Consider the following 18,006-nt stretch of genomic DNA (forward strand, 5'->3'; position numbering starts at 1 on the left):
CGACCCTTATATTGAGAAACCCTGCAGTCAAACAAACAACACACTTGACTGCTGACCTTAAGGTGTGACTGATGAGCCGAGGCGTGAGGAGAAACTGAAATCTGTTCCCTGGTATTGATCATCTGCTCTCTCTCTCTGTGTGTGTGTGTGTGTGTGTGTGTGTGTGTGTGTGTGTGTGTGTGTGTGTGTGTGTGTGTGTGTGTGTGTGTGTGTGTGTGTGTGTGTGTCCAGGTCTTTCAGGGCCCAGAGACCAACAAAGAGGTCTGCACCCACCATCCTGGAGTCCCTGTCTTCCACGAGGGGACAGGAAACACATCACATGTTTCCATATCTTGATTCCAGATATAAAAAACTGCATTTTACACAATCCACTTTAACGAAATATTAATTACAATCTTAATGTGAATTTCACACATAATTAGAATGCTTTTGCAAAGAGGGAAACAAAACTGAGGGCCATGTAAGCAACACAAAGAAACCTAAAAGGGTAAGATCAGAAAATTACAGAACATTAGAAGTTAAAGGGGCTCTATTCTGATTATTTCCAGGTGTATATCAGTACGTAGTGTCTCTACTTTAAAGAGTCCTCTCCTGCTGATGTTCAGGTGTATATCAGTATGTAGTGTCTCTACTTAAAAGAGTCCTCTCCTGCTGATGTTCAGGTGTATATCAGTATGTAGTATCTCTACTTTAAAGAGTCCTCTCCTGCTGATGTTCAGGTGTATATCAGTATGTAGTGTCTCTACTTTAAAGAGTCCTCTCCTGCTGATGTTCAGGTGTATATCAGTATGTAGTGTCTCTACTTTAAAGAGTCCTCTCCTGCTGATGTTCAGGTGTATATCAGTATGTAGTGTCTCTACTTTAAAGAGTCCTCTCCTGCTGATGTTCAGGTGTATATCAGTATGTAGTATCTCTACTTTAAAGAGTCCTCTCCTGCTGATGTTCAGGTGTATATCAGTATCTAGTGTCTCTACTTTAAAGAGTTCTCTCCTGCTGATCTTCAGGTGTATATCAGTACGTAGTGTCTCTACTTTAAAGAGTCCTCTCCTGCTGATGATCAGGTGTATATCAGTATGTAGTGTCTCTACTTTAAAGAGTCCTCTCCTGCTGATGTTCAGGTGTATATCAGTATGTAGTATCTCTACTTTAAAGAGTCCTCTCCTGCTGATGTTCAGGTGTATATCAGTATGTAGTGTCTCTACTTTAAAGAGTCCTCTCCTGCTGATGTTCAGGTGTATATTAGTATGTAGTGTCTCTACTTTAAAGAGTCCTCTCCTGCTGATGTTCAGGTGTATATTAGTATGTAGTGTCTCTACTTTAAAGAGTCCTCTCCTGCTGATGTTCAGGTGTATATCAGTATGTAGTATCTCTACTTTAAAGAGTCCTCTCCTGCTGATATTCAGGTGTATATCAGTATGTAGTGTCTCTACTTTAAAGAGTCCTCTCCTGCTGATATTCAGGTGTATATCAGTATGTAGTGTCTCTACTTTAAAGAGTCCTCTCCTGCTGATGTTCAGGTGTATATCAGTATGTAGTGTCTCTACTTTAAAGAGTCCTCTCCTGCTGATGTTCAGGTGTATATCAGTATGTAGTGTCTCTACTTTAAAGAGTCCTCTCCTGCTGATGTTCAGGTGTATATCAGTATGTAGTATCTCTACTTTAAAGAGTCCTCTCCTGCTGATGTGCAGGTGTATATCAGTATGTAGTGTCTCTACTTTAAAGAGTCCTCTCCTGCTGATGTTCAGGTGTATATCAGTATGTAGTATCTCTACTTTAAAGAGTCCTCTCCTGCTGATGTTCAGGTGTATATCAGTACGTAGTGTCTCTACTTTAAAGAGTCCTCTCCTGCTGATGTTCAGGTGTATATTAGTATGTAGTGTCTCTACTTTAAAGAGTCCTCTCCTGCTGATGTTCAGGTGTATATTAGTATGTAGTGTCTCTACTTTAAAGAGTCCTCTCCTGCTGATGTTCAGGTGTATATCAGTATGTAGTATATCTACTTTAAAGAGTCCTCTCCTGCTGATGTTCAGGTGTATATCAGTATGTAGTGTCTCTACTTTAAAGAGTCCTCTCCTGCTGATGTTCAGGTGTATATCAGTACGTGGTGTCTCTACTTTAAAGAGTCCTCTCCTGCTGATATTCAGGTGTATATTAGTATGTAGTGTCTCTACTTTAAAGAGTCCTCTCCTGCTGATGTTCAGGTGTATATCAGTATGTAGTGTCTCTACTTTAAAGAGTCCTCTCCTGCTGATGTTCAGGTGTATATCAGTATGTAGTATCTCTACTTTAAAGAGTCCTCTCCTGCTGATTTTCAGGTGTATATCAGTATGTAGTGTCTCTACTTTAAAGAGTCCTCTCCTGCTGATGTTCAGGTGTATATCAGTATGTAGTGTCTCTACTTTAAAGAGTCCTCTCCTGCTGATGTTCAGGTGTATATCAGTATGTAGTGTCTCTACTTTAAAGAGTCCTCTCCTGCTGATGTTCAGGTGTATATCAGTATGTAGTGTCTCTACTTTAAAGAGTCCTCTCCTGCTGGTGTTCAGGTGTATATCAGTATGTAGTGTCTCTACTTTAAAGAGTCCTCTGATTGGTTAGCTGGCCGGCTCTGTTGTCATTGGTCAACCGCTCAGCGATGTCCCGCCCCTTAGCCTATCACGTACAATGTGTTGGAGCGCTAGCTAATAGAAGCGCGAGTGTTACAAAGTGATGATATTATGTTGAGGAAGTAAACAAAGGACTAGCAACTTGGAGATTTTAGCCTCTGCAGACCATTTACATGCACTAAAAACGATATACTGTAACACACTACAGGGAAGTGAAAACCCCCCAAAAAGCATAATAGGGCCTCTTTAAAAACTAATCTGGGACATCAGTAGGAGACTTTAGAAGTAAAACAAGCTCCAACTGATTTTTGAATTACATAGTATTTCATCATTGCTTTTCAAAGAGCCATTTACAATGCACTTATCTCTCCATTTAGGTCAAACTGCTTCTTGTTGATTTGAATCATCACATAACTGTCAGTCAGCGTTCCTTTTGAATCCTGTAGCTGTTACACACTGTGACAATGTGTTTATGTTGTTGTTGTTGTTGTTTAGGTATAAGTATTGGAACTGCTGCTGCATAAGGACAATAGATTTCAATGCTTTCCTGGACCAGAAGGGCTGCTCCACAGGGGTCCATTGCTGGGTCCCCAAGCAGGTACACCCCCGGGGGAAACACATGACGGGCTGAACAAAGGGACATGGTTCACAGTAATAAGGACATTTAGCTGAAAAGGACAAAGCCAACAAAACAGCTTTAAAATCACCCTTTTTCCCGTGAAGATTGGTGAGCACAGCTTGGCTTTTTCCTTCTGGAGGTTTCTATTTGGTCAGCCAAAATCAAGCTTGAACAGGAAACAACACTTTCATTATTTATGATTCAAAGCTAAAACAAAGCAGTTTAAAGAAACAACGTTATAGCTTTCTGAAGGCTTTAAATATTTACTTTTGGTTTAAGTGTTTCTGAGGGCTGATTGATTCAACTTTATGGTATTTTAGAAGTTATCATTTGAGGTGAGGTTGAATTATAATGATGACATGTTGATATTAGTGGGCTCAAGCACATTTAAAGAAGTGAAAAGTGACTTAATATTGTTTAAAAACGGCTATAAGTCTCACGTTTGAACCACAATGTCCCAGAATGCCAGATTGCAATAGTGCTCATTGAAAATTGAACACAGTGTATTTTTGTAATGATGATTTTTAAAACATTTGTGTGGCAATGACTTGATTTCTCCTTGAGGAGTTCCTACTGATGCTCCAGTTCTTCTCAAAGCAACAATAATCTATTTTAAATCATATTGTGTGTGTTTGCAGGACAAGAAGAAGGTGGCGTGTCGGTACGACTGGCACCAGACCGGAGACAATGTCATCGTTACGATTTACGCAAAAAACGCAAACCCAAAGTTCAGCAGCATAGAAGCAAACCAGACTGTGGTGAGTTTTCACACATTGACTCAAATACTAAAGTACACGTTTGTAGTACTCTTGGCTATTTCTGTTGTACCATCTTAGAAGGAAAGATTATATGAGCTGACTTAATCTTTAACCATTAAGTAATAAACCATACATTCATCTTTAAATGCCGAAAATGCACTTTGTTGTTTTTGCTTATTCCATTTTTCCCGCTCTTTTTTCCCCCCGCTCTTTTTTCCCGCTCTTTTTTCCCCTCTGTAGCTCTCATGTCAAATCCAGTTTGAGAACAATAAGATCTTCAAGAAAGACTTTCGCTTCTGGGGCGTGAGTATCTGATGACTGTCTGCAAACATCTTCCTGAGCTAATACACATATATGTTTTCAAGATGATTTACTTATTGGTGAAATACTATGACTTTGTATATTTCTTTACCAAGACTTTTTACAATGACACGCTTTTATACTATGTCGTTTTTCTCAAAAAGGTCATTTTTCCCGATATTTCCGACAGTTTATACGATGTCGTATTTTATTTATTTTCGACATATGTCATTTATTTCGGAAAACTGCGACACAATATACCACGTTGTTTTTTCTCAAAAAAAGGACGTTTTCGATATGTTTGACACTGTGGTTTTCTGACCTTTTCGACATACTATATTGTGTTTTTCTGAATGTATGACTTATTTTACTCTGACCTTTATACAATGAGAGTAGTTATCTTATTCCACAGACAAACATTTTCAAGATTGAATACCTAGCAAAGTTTACTCAGTATCGTCCATTAAACTCTCGCCCCTCTTTTCTTCCTCCTAGGTGGTGAATGTTAAGAAGAGTTCAGTCAACATGGTCCCCTCCAAAGTGGAGGTGACCCTCCGTAAGGCCGACAAAGTGCCCTGGGGAAAACTAGAAGACCCAAACTACAAACCAGACCCAGAGCCCATTGACGACTCCTTCACCGAAACCACGGAGAACCAGGAGCACTACTACGATATCGAAGACGACGACATCAGCGACTCGGACGAAGAGTGGGCTTACGACACGAAACAGAACCAAAGACAGGAGGACAAGGAGGAGAAGGACAAGGAGGAGATGAAGAAGAACGAGGATGAAGAGATCCAAAACTTAAAGAGGAAGGAGGTGGAGGAGGAGATGAAGAAGGTGAGCGAGGAGAGGAAGAGGGTGGAGGAGGAGAAGAAGAAGCTGGAGGAGCAGAGGAGGCAGGAGGAGGGGGAAGGATACGAAGACATGCCAGAACTGGAGTAACTCTGCCGAAAACAAAGCATTGATGAACATGAGATGTGTTGATAATTGAAACACTTCTATTTAAACACATTTTTGTTATAAAGCTAATTAATTGTTCATTTCTGATATCATGAGACTAACATGTCCAACACCTGCTGTCTCACTCTGGAGGGCAGATTTAAAGGCTGATTGTCTTCCACAAACAATTGAGTTACGTCTTTGGTTGACAAACACACTGGATCCTTTATGTTTTATATACGACATATACAAATAACAACTTGAAGGTTCTAACCTGGAAACAACTTATAAAGTAAAGACTGTATCTTTCTCTTTACAAACGGTGTCATTGTTTTTCTTTTGTAGAACTTTAGGTTGATTTTTGTTCTGTCGTTTTCTTTGGGATATTTTCGACCTGCTTTTTTTTCTTTTTTCGACTGTAGTTATTTTCAATTTTCGACATACTATACTTTGTCGTTTTTTGGCATATTTTCGACAGTATACTAAATAGTTTTTTGGCATATTTCCGACAGTATACTAAATCGTTTTTTTGCATATTTTCGACACACTATGCTACGTCATTTTTGGCATATTTTCGACAGTATACTAAATTGTTTTCTTGCATATTTTCGACAATATATTAAATCGTTTTTTTGCATATTTTCGACAGTATACTAAATCTTTTTTTTTGCATATTTTCGACATACCTACGTTATTTTTGGGGGGAAAATGTCCACATACTATCCTGTTTTTTTGTTGTTGCCTGAAACCATTACACATTGAAAAGTCATGGTATAGTGTGTTGGAAAAAATGTAATAACATGTAAAGAAAAACTAATTTTACAGTATGACGATAATAACATAATATAGTAATTTATAAAAAAACATGTCTTTTTGTACGTGTTTGTCTAAAGCAAACGAAACACCAGAGGAATGGAACAATAAGACTTGTTATCCAGCGCACGTCCTCTGTGTTTTAAGGAGAAAAATCAAGATTAATGATTCAATTAAAAGCCTAATGAGTCATTTGAGCATCCACTGCTGTAATTGGTTGTCTCTGTAAACAAAACAGTTAGCCTTGAGCTTATGAGTCATGCTTAAATGTTATTTCCACACATGGCTTTTATTAATATAAGCCTATTGTTTATATGCAAACACAACCTACTCATCAGCTTTACTGCAGGCAAGAAATACTAAAAGAAGATACAGTATGTGGTGAGCAATGTTAGTTCTACCAAAGATGGAGAATATAGCCTTAACACCTCACTACCCATCGAATAAAGTGCTTTAATAATAATTTAAAGACTGATCTATACTTCATGGTTAACAGAAGTCTTGCGGTGTACGTTTTAAATTCATAAAAGGGAGTGAAAGAAGATGCAGTAAGAAACCTTTGAGTACCGAAAAGCTATAAAACATTTTACTTTTAGGCTCTTAGGGATAAGACGCACATTGACACTTTTAAAGCATACTAACACCTGCGAGACAAATAACTAAAACTAAAGCACAGCAGGTTCATGTGGAAGAGGGAACAACATACATTAAATTCAAGCACTTCTTAACACCTGAAATATGCAGCATATCATTGACGTAGTTAAACTGTCTTGTGACCATACCTTTTAAGAGTTAAAGGTCTCCTATCATGCTATTTTTAGGCAATAGCATAGGTCTCAGATATATAAAAAACATGTCTATGAAGTGTTTTGGTCAAAAGAAAAAAAAAACAGATCACCCATTCTAGCCATGCCTCATATCCCTCTATTTCACTTCCTGTTTCAAAAGTGCTGATTCTGGGTATAAACATTTCTCTCTTGAGAATGACCCTTTTTTTTTTTTTTTTTAAACTGAAAAACATAATAAATAAGAGGGGGCGGAGCTTATGCCGGCTCATGCGGAACCTGGCAGATACAGTCTAAAATGCTGCGGTGATGAAACACAAGTATTATTAGATCAAGGATTATTTCTGTAAACAGTTTGGAGCTCAAAGGCTTTCTCTCTTGCCGGTTATACCACAAGGTGAGTTCCTTTTTACTTCCTACTTCTTCACACACATGCTCTCTAGTACAGGTTAGCTCTGAGTGTTAGCGATGCTAATGTAAACACCGACCATATTAAGTCCAAAACAGTCGGGCATTGTTTCTGATAGCAACGTTTCTGATTGGGCCGTGGGTCCACATTTCAGATATTACGTCATATCGGACTCAAATCTGGATCAGCTCCGTTGTTCCCCGTTTTTAGAGATTTGGGTACGGAGGAAAAGAGAGAGGGTTTTATTTTCTGACGCTGCGTGAGTTCCCATCATCAAAAAGTGCATTTTGCACGATAGGTCCCCTTTAAAACATCATCATGGACACATTAACGCCAAAGGACACCAGGTTCACACTTCAATAAGTAATTTAATCTCCAAAGGGTTGCGCTGACTTTGTCTTTGTTACACACTGCACACGATAACACAATAAAACACCTCGCAACGTACAAGGTTCGTGCAACATCTAGTCCAGCGTTGCGCACAGTCTCAATAGATCAATATTTAGGCTGTTCAGATCAGGGGTGCGTTCACAAATGTCGTCTATATGGAATACTGTTGCACAGACATGGTGACGTGTTTGCAATCTGTGTTTTTCTTTCTTTCAGTTTTTCAGCTGTTTAACTCCCTGGAAGAGTTTCAATCAAAAATGACATTTTGCTGTATGAAAAAAATGAACAATAATTAAAAACAATGATGCTTTTAAAAGAAAAACTATGAAATCCTTGGTTAAAAGACCATGAAACGTAGGCAACACATTATTTTATCCCAAAAATGGTTAACACAAGTATGTGTTCCCAGAAGTGGACGCACTTCGTTTTCAGCACGAAAAATGCTCATGAAAGCATAAGTTAGACTTCCTACAATTTGAAAATTATACACAAAAAGTTTACCCAAATGTTGGCTAAACAACTCAAAGCTGAGTATGACATTACTTTTTGTGTAAACAATTCATTAATAGTCTGTAACTTCACAGGATAATTCAAAAAACTTTGGCTTGAAGTTAAAATAACCTTAATATTGGTGACATTTTTACAATTCTATTTCAATACCAATTGGTGTGACATTGGAAAGACATTTCAATGGCATTGGAATGACACATGTAATAACATTGGGAGATTCAAGCTGCTGTGGGAGTCATTTTACAACCACTATATATTTATCATTCTTTTTACGTTTGGTTAGATATATTACATTGTATCAACACACTTTTGTCCGTATACATTTATCATAAATTAAAGATTTTCTCATGAAATCAATTTAAAAAAAACACTTGTAAACACTCAAAAAATCTTAAACACACACACTAATGTATTTTTTCCCCATTAAGTTTGCTTCTTCGTAAAGTGCAAGGCAAGATACAGTAAACTTTGAAATGTACGACATACAACAACGTTCGCACTCTCACACACACCTTATGTCTCATAACCCACTGAACTCGGTACAAACTTGGCACAACACCACTAAAGCCTCTAAGGTGTAGAGCGTAAAGCCGGCACACTATGGAGCACAGTCCTACCAGAGCTGCATATCTACAACGCCTCACAGTAACCCTACTCAAGAGTTAGCATGGGTTAGTTTGATTAAAAAACATGTAAATAACTGAGAAATCAAGCACTAACCCTTTCTGTGAATGGGAAAATAATCCTTCACCAGTTTACAGCCTTGTTTTTAATACATTTTAGGTAATTTACATTTTTGCTGTATTAAATAAAAGAATGATTCAAAATTATTCTCTGTCCAATCAGTATGGAGCTCCTTCCATGTAGCATTTAGCGCCTTCCATGTAGCATTTAGCTTATTAGTCAACTCTGGAAACAGCTAGCCTGATGCTATCAACGATAATGCAAATAGTTAAAAATTACACACTTGTCTATAGTCTACTTTATGTGTGTATTTACATTCATAGTAAAATAAAACAACTGTTGAATAAGCAACTGGCTAACATATTTGACTCTTGCTGCTCATTTTAAATATGCTAGCTTCTTAAAGGTTTGTTAATACACACATTTTTCTAACAGCAGTTATTTGGTAGTTAATAAGGTACATTAAACATTTTGGGATTTACTGGAAGGTGTATTGTAGAATTGTTTCCAATAGTTCTGCTAAGGAACACTAAGCTAAGCTAGGCTAAGCTAAGTTAAGGTAAGCTACAATAAGCTAAACTACACTAAGCTAAGCTAGGCTAAGCTAAGGTACGCATGTCTGGGTTGTCTTTACTGAGAGCACAGAGAGGTATCTTCTGTTAAGACAGCAAATAATGAAAACAATCCTAAAATGTCTGACCATTCCTCCTGTAAAACCTGGGAAGGAACAGCGGCTAATGAAACCAAGACCATACTATGTTATTGATATATATGACATCTTATTTGCTATATCCTGCTTAAAAAACCACGTGAGTGTGAATCAATACACTCTTGATGGTGGTTACAGTAAAGTATTGGCAGGGAATTAGGTTTGTTTTTCCCTCTGAAGAAATGTTATCTTGCAGTAAAACCCATTTCATGTGGTGCGTCAAAATAAATATTCACGCTGCTGGCAAAACAAATATTAAAGTCACTATTTGAGGCAACTTCAGACCAACACTGTGAGGCGAAGGACGGCTAAGTATTCATGCAGGGACACAACAGCAGTAATTGTTTTTGATTATATGCACAAGGAGTTTGTCAAAAGGGGGAAGCAGCAAAGCCACGAGAGCGTCACAAATTGTTCCATTTTGAAAATAAGATATACAAAAAAATAGATAATATATTAATAATAGCTTTTAACCACAGACGAGGCAAAATCAAGTACTTTTTTGTTACATATACAATCAGGAGTATGGCAAAGTAGGAGTATTATACTGAGTCCTTGATGCTTCCTCCTTCTGTAAACACCTGGTACTGGGCTGGAAAATGTTCTTTAAAAACCAACGTTTCGACACCCACATGAGTAACTTTGATAATAATAGATTCATAAGGCTGATTTCCAGATGAAATGACTCGTATTAAAATAAGCCCCAGGTCACACAAGTCAGACGACAGCCTATTAAGAACCACTTTAGAACCACAACAGCAGTTTGTGAAACAATATTCACAGGTTAATACAAGTCCACACAAGTACATTCCTCAGTACATTTTTTTGCAACATTTAAGATATTCCCCAGTTCAGTAGACGATAAGGTTGAGATGTTTGTTCAGTCTGTTGCCGTTTTGAGTTCTCATGGCAGTAGCAACAAGAAATAAATACTCTTCGAAAGTCTCGAGATTAAAGAATCAAACGCTGTTCATATGTTCAGAAAGAAAACAATTAAAAGTTAGAGGAAAAGGAATTAGAAGATTGTAACAACTGATAGAAATAAAACAATATGGCTGCACTCGACATGCGAGGAGAGCACCACGTAAACACAATTCTTTGTCAACAAAAAAACAACGTATATGCGAGAATCTTGAATCGCTTTCATTGCACGCCTCCCCTCGTCCTTAGTTTGATTTCCTGCTGCTCACGTGACTTCCTAACAAAACCAAAAGCTGACCGCTGATTGGTGGAGCGATGCGACGCAAATCCAGGTTCCCTTCGAACTCGCAAACAAATAAGATAGAGAGGAAACAGAACTCCTCCCTGCAGAGTGGAGGAGACAGAATCAGGGAGGAAGAAGCGTTAAAAGTTGGGAAGATGGTTTTCCTTTCCTTCCTCGCACCTCTGTCAGGCCACTGGGTATCACAGTAAGAGGACAGGAGGACAGGAGGGTGCTCCTCACCCCTGGGTGTCACGTGTTAAGCACCTCTTGAAGGACTTCAGTTGCCCGAGGAGTCAGCTTCAACTGCCCCACCTTTGATTTCCCAATTTCCTGCGGGGGGAGAGAGAGAGGAAAACGAAATGTTAATGCTGAGCTGCTGCGAGTCAAGGCCGGACATTTTGAGGAACCTGTGCAAAATCCCTGGCATTTCCAAAACAGCGGCAACTGAAACCAAGATCATACTGAGATATATGACATCTTATTAGCTATATCCTGCTTGAAAAACCATGTGAGTGTAAATCAATACACTCTTGATGTTGGTGTTGGCAGGGAGTTATTTTACCCGCTAAGGAAGTGTTTATTCTGCATTGTCTCAAACTCCCTCCCTAAAGGCCCGAACACACCAATCTGACAACAAAGAACTGACACAGACGGACCCCCGACTGTTGTGTCGCCTCGCGTCTCTGCGTCTTGGCCATGTGTCGCACTGGAACACACCGCAAAGACTTCAGCCGACGGCCAAGTAGCACGTACGAACTGCGCATGCGTCAGTGGCAATAACTCTCCTTACCAGCAGGCGGCGGTAGTGTGTATTCGTCATTCAAAATAGGCAACAACCGGAAGACAGACTGCGTGATACACTGAGAGAAGAAGAACAGACTGCGTGATATAAACAAACAACAAATAGCGTGTGCGTTCCATGTTCACTCTACAGCGAGAAGCTCACGGGGCTTTCCCGAACCTGAGTCGAGAGCTGGAGTTCAAGTGACATCTCAGATTTGCCTTCTTGAGTTTGTTTGGGTCCCTCACTTCCGTTTTGCTTCTCAAGGGACAGATCCAGTGGATGTCGTCCAGTTTGTTCGCTAGCTGAACAGCCAATCAGAGTGATTTATTTTGCCGACTGCCCGTCGATTCAACATGTCGAATCGACGGGTTTTCGGCTGAAAAGACCCGACGGTGCGGGACACACCAATCTGAGTAGGGCGTGTCGACGCTCATCGTCGGCCTGACGCCCATCGACACCGATAATCGGCCTGGTGTGTCCGTGCCTTAAGAGTAACATTTTTTATTTTTTGACAAGTGAGAACTAAGAGATGGCTGCTTTTTACCATGGGTGAACACCAGGGTTTATGTGAAGACAGATTGTAAACTAGTAGTAGAAATCAAGACTGGGCATCGTTCAGATTTGGTAGATCTGTAACTTTGTAATCACAAAAAAAAGGCTGAGGAATGATTCCACCTGTGTGAAAGTAAAACGCCACAGAAAAGGCACATGATTCGATTGCTTAAGTATAACCGAAGACTGGTGAATTATATCTTTAGAGTCTGCTGTACATGCTCCATAACACATGTAGGAGTTTTTGACAGCTGTAACTCCAAGAGCCAATGCATTTGTGGGACTGAAGCATTCAATCAGAGCTCTGTTCTGGAGTCCTACCTGAGAGGGAGCTGTTGGACTTCTGCTTGTGGAGCTTCTCTCTGTCCTTCTTCACTTTGGGAATGATCTTCAGCTTCATGCTGCTGCTCTTACTGCTGCCCCTCACAGAGTCCTACGCACACAACAAACATCATTAGCTACAAGCAACACGAGACATTTGTTTGGCTTATTGTCAGAAAGGGCAGATGGGCTGCGAGTAGCTGGGGTGGCTAGACATGTTGTAATGCAATGGATTTCATCTCTCACACACACACACACACACACACACACACACACACACACACACACACACACACACACACACACACACACACACACACACACACACACACACACACACACACACACACACACACACACACACACACACACACACACACACACACACACACACACACACCTCCTCGGAGCACTGCATTAAGGGACAGATCCAGTGGATGTCGTCCAGTTTGTGGAGCTCGGTGCTGAGGCTGTTCAGAGTCGACCGCAGCTCCTGTTCCTCTGGAGACTTCGACTGAGGAAGAGACAACAAAATGCATCAAGATTTCATTTCTATAAAATATGTATTACACGCATATTCATCTAACAATGTTCCTGATGAATAATCCTGTGTATGAGGCTCACTGGCAGAGAATATAGGGGATTACTTTAGTCGTTGTTATTGTACGTGATTTCTAGTAATAATGTGATTTTCGTTTATGATGGATGAAAATTCACAATAGCTTGTCATTTATTGAAAAATAAACCCTCCATCTGTTGGACTGAAAATGCTAACATCTGCTCAAGACGATGTACATTTGACACCCGGCGTATATTATGCTAATTCACAGATTTGTCAACAATAAACATATGTTAGCCTATCATTCTGTCAGCAGTTGAGGCGTAGCCAAATGTTGTTCTAATTGGTTTGTGATTTGCCTATTATGCTAATAATCTGGTTTATTTATCCGTCTCTCGTCTTCAGTTATCTGGCAGTGCTTTATCTCTCATCGCAAGAAGGGAAGACAATTATAGAATGATTACCTGAAGTTAAAGAGGCCCTATTGTTCACTTCAGTAACTTGGTGACATCACTATGTAACACTATTGCTTCTACTGGACATTAAAGCAAGGAGACATGTCACAGTCGAGGCACTAAATGCTGATATACACCTGAACATCAGCAGGAGAGGACTCTTTAAAGTAGAGACACTACATACTGATATACACCTGAACATCAGCAGGAGAGGACTCTTTAAAGTAGAGACACTACATACTGATATACACCTGAACATCAGCAGGAGAGGACTCTTTAAAGTAGAGATACTACATACTGATATACACCTGAACATCAGCAGGAGAGGACTCTTTAAAGTAGAGACACTACATACTGATATACACCTGAACATCAGCAGGAGAGGACTCTTTAAAGTAGAGACACTACATACTGATATACACCTGAACATCAGCAGGAGAGGACTCTTTAAAGTAGAGACACTACATACTGATATACACCTGAACATCAGCAGGAGAGGACTCTTTAAAGTAGAGATACTACATACTGATATACACCTGAGCATCAGCAGGAGAGGACTCTTAAAGTAGAGACACTACATACTGATATACACCTGAACATCAGCAAGAGAGGACTCTTTAAAGTAGAGATACTACATACTGATATACACCTGAGCATCAGCAGGAGAGGACTCTTTAAAGTAGAGACACTACATACTGACATACACCTGAACATCAGCATGAGAGGACTCTTTAAAGTAGAGACACTACATACTGATATACACCTGAGCATCAGCAGGAGAGGACTCTTTAAAGTAGAGACACTACATACTGATATACACCTGAACATCAGCAGGAGAGGACTCTTTAAAGTAGAGACACTACATACTGATATACACCTGAACATCAGCAGGAGAGGACTCTTTAAAGTAGAGACACTACATACTGATATACACCTGAACATCAGCAGGAGAGGACTCTTTAAAGTAGAGACACTACATACTGATATACACCTGAACATCAGCAGGAGAGGACTCTTTAAAGTAGAGACACTACATACTGATATACACCTGAACATCAGCAGGAGAGGACTCTTTAAAGTAGAGACACTACATACTGATATACACCTGAACATCAGCAGGAGAGGACTCTTTAAAGTAGAGACACTACATACTGATATACACCTGAACATCAGCAGGAGAGGACTCTTTAAAGTAGAGACACTACATACTGATATACACCTGAACATCAGCAGGAGAGGACTCTTTAAAGTAGAGACACCTACATACTGATATACACCTGAACATCAGCAGGAGAGGACTCTTTAAAGTAGAGACACTACATACTGATATACACCTGAACATCAGCAGGAGAGGACTCTTTAAAGTAGAGACACTACATACTGATATACACCTGAACATCAGCAGGAGAGGACTCTTTAAAGTAGAGAGGACTCTTTAAAGTAGAGACACTACATACTGATATACACCTGAACATCAGCAGGAGAGGACTCTTTAAAGTAGAGACACTACATACTGATATACACCTGAAACTCAGCAGGAGAGGACTCTTTAAAGTAGAAGACACTACATACTGATATACACCTGAACATCAAGCAGGAGAGGACTCTTTAAAGTAGAGACACTACATACTGATATACACCTGAAACATCAGCAGGAGAGGACTCTTTAAAGTAGAGACACTAAGTACGGATATACACCTGCAACATCAGCAGGAGAGGACTCTTTAAGTAGAGGGACACTACATACTGATATACACTGACATTCAGCAGGAGAGGACATCTTTAAAGTAGAGACCCTACATACTGATATACAACCTGAACATCAGCAGGAGAGGACTCTTTAAAGTAGAGACACTACATACTGATATACACCTGAACATCAGCAGGAGAGGACCTCTTTAAGTACGTAGAGACACTACAGTACTGATATACACCTGAACATCAGCAGGAGAGGACTCTTTAAAGTAGAGACACTACATACTGATATACACCTGAACATCAGCAGGAGAGGACTCTTTAAAGTAGAGACACTACATACTGATATACACCTGAACATCAGCAGGGAGGACTCTTTAAAGTAGAGACACTACATACTGATATACAACCTGAACATCAGCAGGAGAGGACTCTTTAAAAGTAGAGACACTACATACTGATATACACCTGAACATCAGCAGGAGAGGACTCTTTAAAGTAGAGACACTACATACTGATATACAACCCTGAACATCAGCAGGAGAGGACTCTTAAAGTAGAGACACTACATACTGATATACACTGAACATCAGCAGGAGAGGACTCTTTAAAGTAGAGACACTACATACTGATATACACCTGAACATCAGCAGGAGAGGACTCCTTTAAAGTAGAGACACTACATACTGATATAACACCTGAACATCAGCAGGAAGAGGACTCTTTAAAGTAGAGACACTACATACTGATATACACCTGAACATCAGCAGGAGAGGACTCTTTAAAGTAGAGACGATACAATTACCAATACTGAATATACACCTGGACATCAGCAGGAGAGGACTCTTTAAAGTAGAGACACTACATACTGATATACACCTGAACATCAGCAGGAGAGGACTCTTTAAAGTAGAGACACTACATACTGATATACACCTGAACATCAGCAGGAGAGGACTCTTTAAAGTAGAGATACTACATACTGATATACACCTGAACATCAGCAGGAGAGGACTCTTTAAAGTAGAGACACTACATACTGATATACACCTGAACATCAGCAGGAGAGGACTCTTTAAAGTAGAGACACTACATACTGATATACACCTGAACATCAGCAGGAGAGGACTCTTTAAAGTAGAGACCTACATACTGATATACACACCTGAACATCAGCAGGAGAGGACTCTTTAAAGTAGAGCACCTGAACATCAGCAGGAGAGGACTCTTTAAAGTAGAGACACTACATACTGATATACACCTGAACATCAGCAGGAGAGGACTCTTTAAAGTAGAGACACTACATACTGATACAACCTGAACATCAGCAGGAGAGGACTCTTTAAAGTAGAGACACTACATACTGATATACACCTGAACATCAGCAGGAGAGGACTCTTTAAAGTAGAGACACTACATACTGATATACACCTGAACATCAGCAGGAGAGGACTCTTTAAAGTAGAGACACTACATACTGATATACACCTGAACATCAGCAGGAGAGGACTCTTTAAAGTAGAGACACTACATACTGATATACACCTGGACATCAGCAGGAGAGGACTCTTTAAAGTAGAGACACTACATACTGATATACACCTGAACATCAGCAGGAGAGGACTCTTTAAAGTAGAGGACACTACATACTGATATACACCTGAACATCAGCAGGAGAGGGACTCTTTAAAGTAGAGATACTACATACTGATATACACCTGAACATCAGCAGGAGAGGACTCTTTAAAGTAGAGACACTACATACTGATATACACCTGAACATCAGCAGGAGAGGACTCTTTAAAGTAGAGACACTACATACTGATATACACCTGAACATCAGCAGGAGAGGACTCTTTAAAGTAGAGACACTACATACTGATACACACCTGAACATCAGCAGGAGAGGACTCTTTAAAGTAGAGACACTGATATACACCTGAACATCAGCAGGAGAGGACTCTTTAATTATTCAATGTCTCAGAATGACATGAGATAAAATAAGCGAAAGTCTGAAAATGTTATAAATATTGGAAGCAGATGAAAAGCAAAGCAGAGAGCAGATGATTTGTTTTCATGTCAGGGTTTTTGCAATGGTGCATTATATTTGTTCTCCTGCACAAAGGGCTATTGTGAGTAGAGAAATAAATGTCCTTACGGGGTAAATTAGAGCAAACCAGACAATAAACAGACGGCAGAAACTGTAACGTGAGACGTGGAGGATTGAATGAGAGAACAACAGAGAGGAGAGGTACCAGTAGTTTTCCATCCAGCAGCATCCTGGGTCTCCTCCTGCAGGACTTTACTGCTGTTCACGATCTCCACCGCCGTGCTGCGACTCAGACACTGGAAATACAAATTAATTAATATATTATAATGCTAAAATATCAGAACACGCCATCTAAAATGTTTCCTTTTAGTATAGTGCAATTTTTTATATTTTACGCCACTTTCTGTTTTATTTTCCACAGGTTTCATTGATTTTACTTCAACAGGAAACTTTTATAAAAGTCAAATGTATTATTTAAAATAAAATGATAACCTGCAAGCTGTAATCAAAGACTATGTGAAAAGAATAAAGACGGATATATTTGTTTTATATATCATTATTTATCATTTCGAAATATTTTGTTAAAGGGATTTCTGAATAAACATCAGTGTGTAATCATAAGTGAATAAAAGACTGTTAAATGAATTATTATATCACTTCATACAAGAACAAATATATATAACTAATATAAAATAATAATAAATAAGAAAACATTTGAAATGATCCAATAAATGTTTAAAATTCCTCTTTTTTCTTTTACATATACAATTTAATATTAATTTGTATTTTATTCCAGTTAATTTCTTTCCAAAACATGGTTTTCATTTCCACTTTCCCTCATAAATGTTTTTCTATTTTATCTGT

General features: G+C 39.2%; 2 protein-coding genes across 2 annotated transcripts in view; one reads left to right on the forward strand and one right to left on the reverse strand.

Annotated features, from left to right (window-relative positions):
* Window positions 1-5,542, forward strand: part of LOC117546174 (cysteine and histidine-rich domain-containing protein 1-like) — a 7,620-nt gene extending 2,078 nt beyond the window's left edge. The window contains exons 4-8 of the mRNA XM_034216316.1: window positions 232-302; window positions 3,099-3,201; window positions 3,861-3,980; window positions 4,221-4,283; window positions 4,776-5,542. Coding sequence (XP_034072207.1) covers window positions 232-302; window positions 3,099-3,201; window positions 3,861-3,980; window positions 4,221-4,283; window positions 4,776-5,225 — 807 coding nt within the window. The 3' untranslated portion in view covers window positions 5,226-5,542. The remainder of the gene's footprint in view (window positions 1-231; window positions 303-3,098; window positions 3,202-3,860; window positions 3,981-4,220; window positions 4,284-4,775) is intronic.
* A 2,035-nt stretch (window positions 5,543-7,577) lies between these two features.
* Window positions 7,578-17,438, reverse strand: LOC117546175 (diacylglycerol kinase delta-like; the record flags this gene model as incomplete). Its single annotated transcript, XM_034216317.1, is given in 4 exon segments — window positions 7,578-11,056; window positions 12,384-12,495; window positions 12,784-12,897; window positions 17,348-17,438. Coding segments are annotated over 3 exon segments (228 nt in total), but the record flags the coding sequence as incomplete, so codon positions are not given.
* Between the last annotated feature and the right edge of the window lie 568 nt (window positions 17,439-18,006).

The sequence above is a fragment of the Gymnodraco acuticeps genome, unplaced genomic scaffold (genome assembly GCF_902827175.1).
Source record: "Gymnodraco acuticeps unplaced genomic scaffold, fGymAcu1.1, whole genome shotgun sequence".
Classification (NCBI taxonomy): Eukaryota; Metazoa; Chordata; class Actinopteri; order Perciformes; family Bathydraconidae; genus Gymnodraco; species Gymnodraco acuticeps.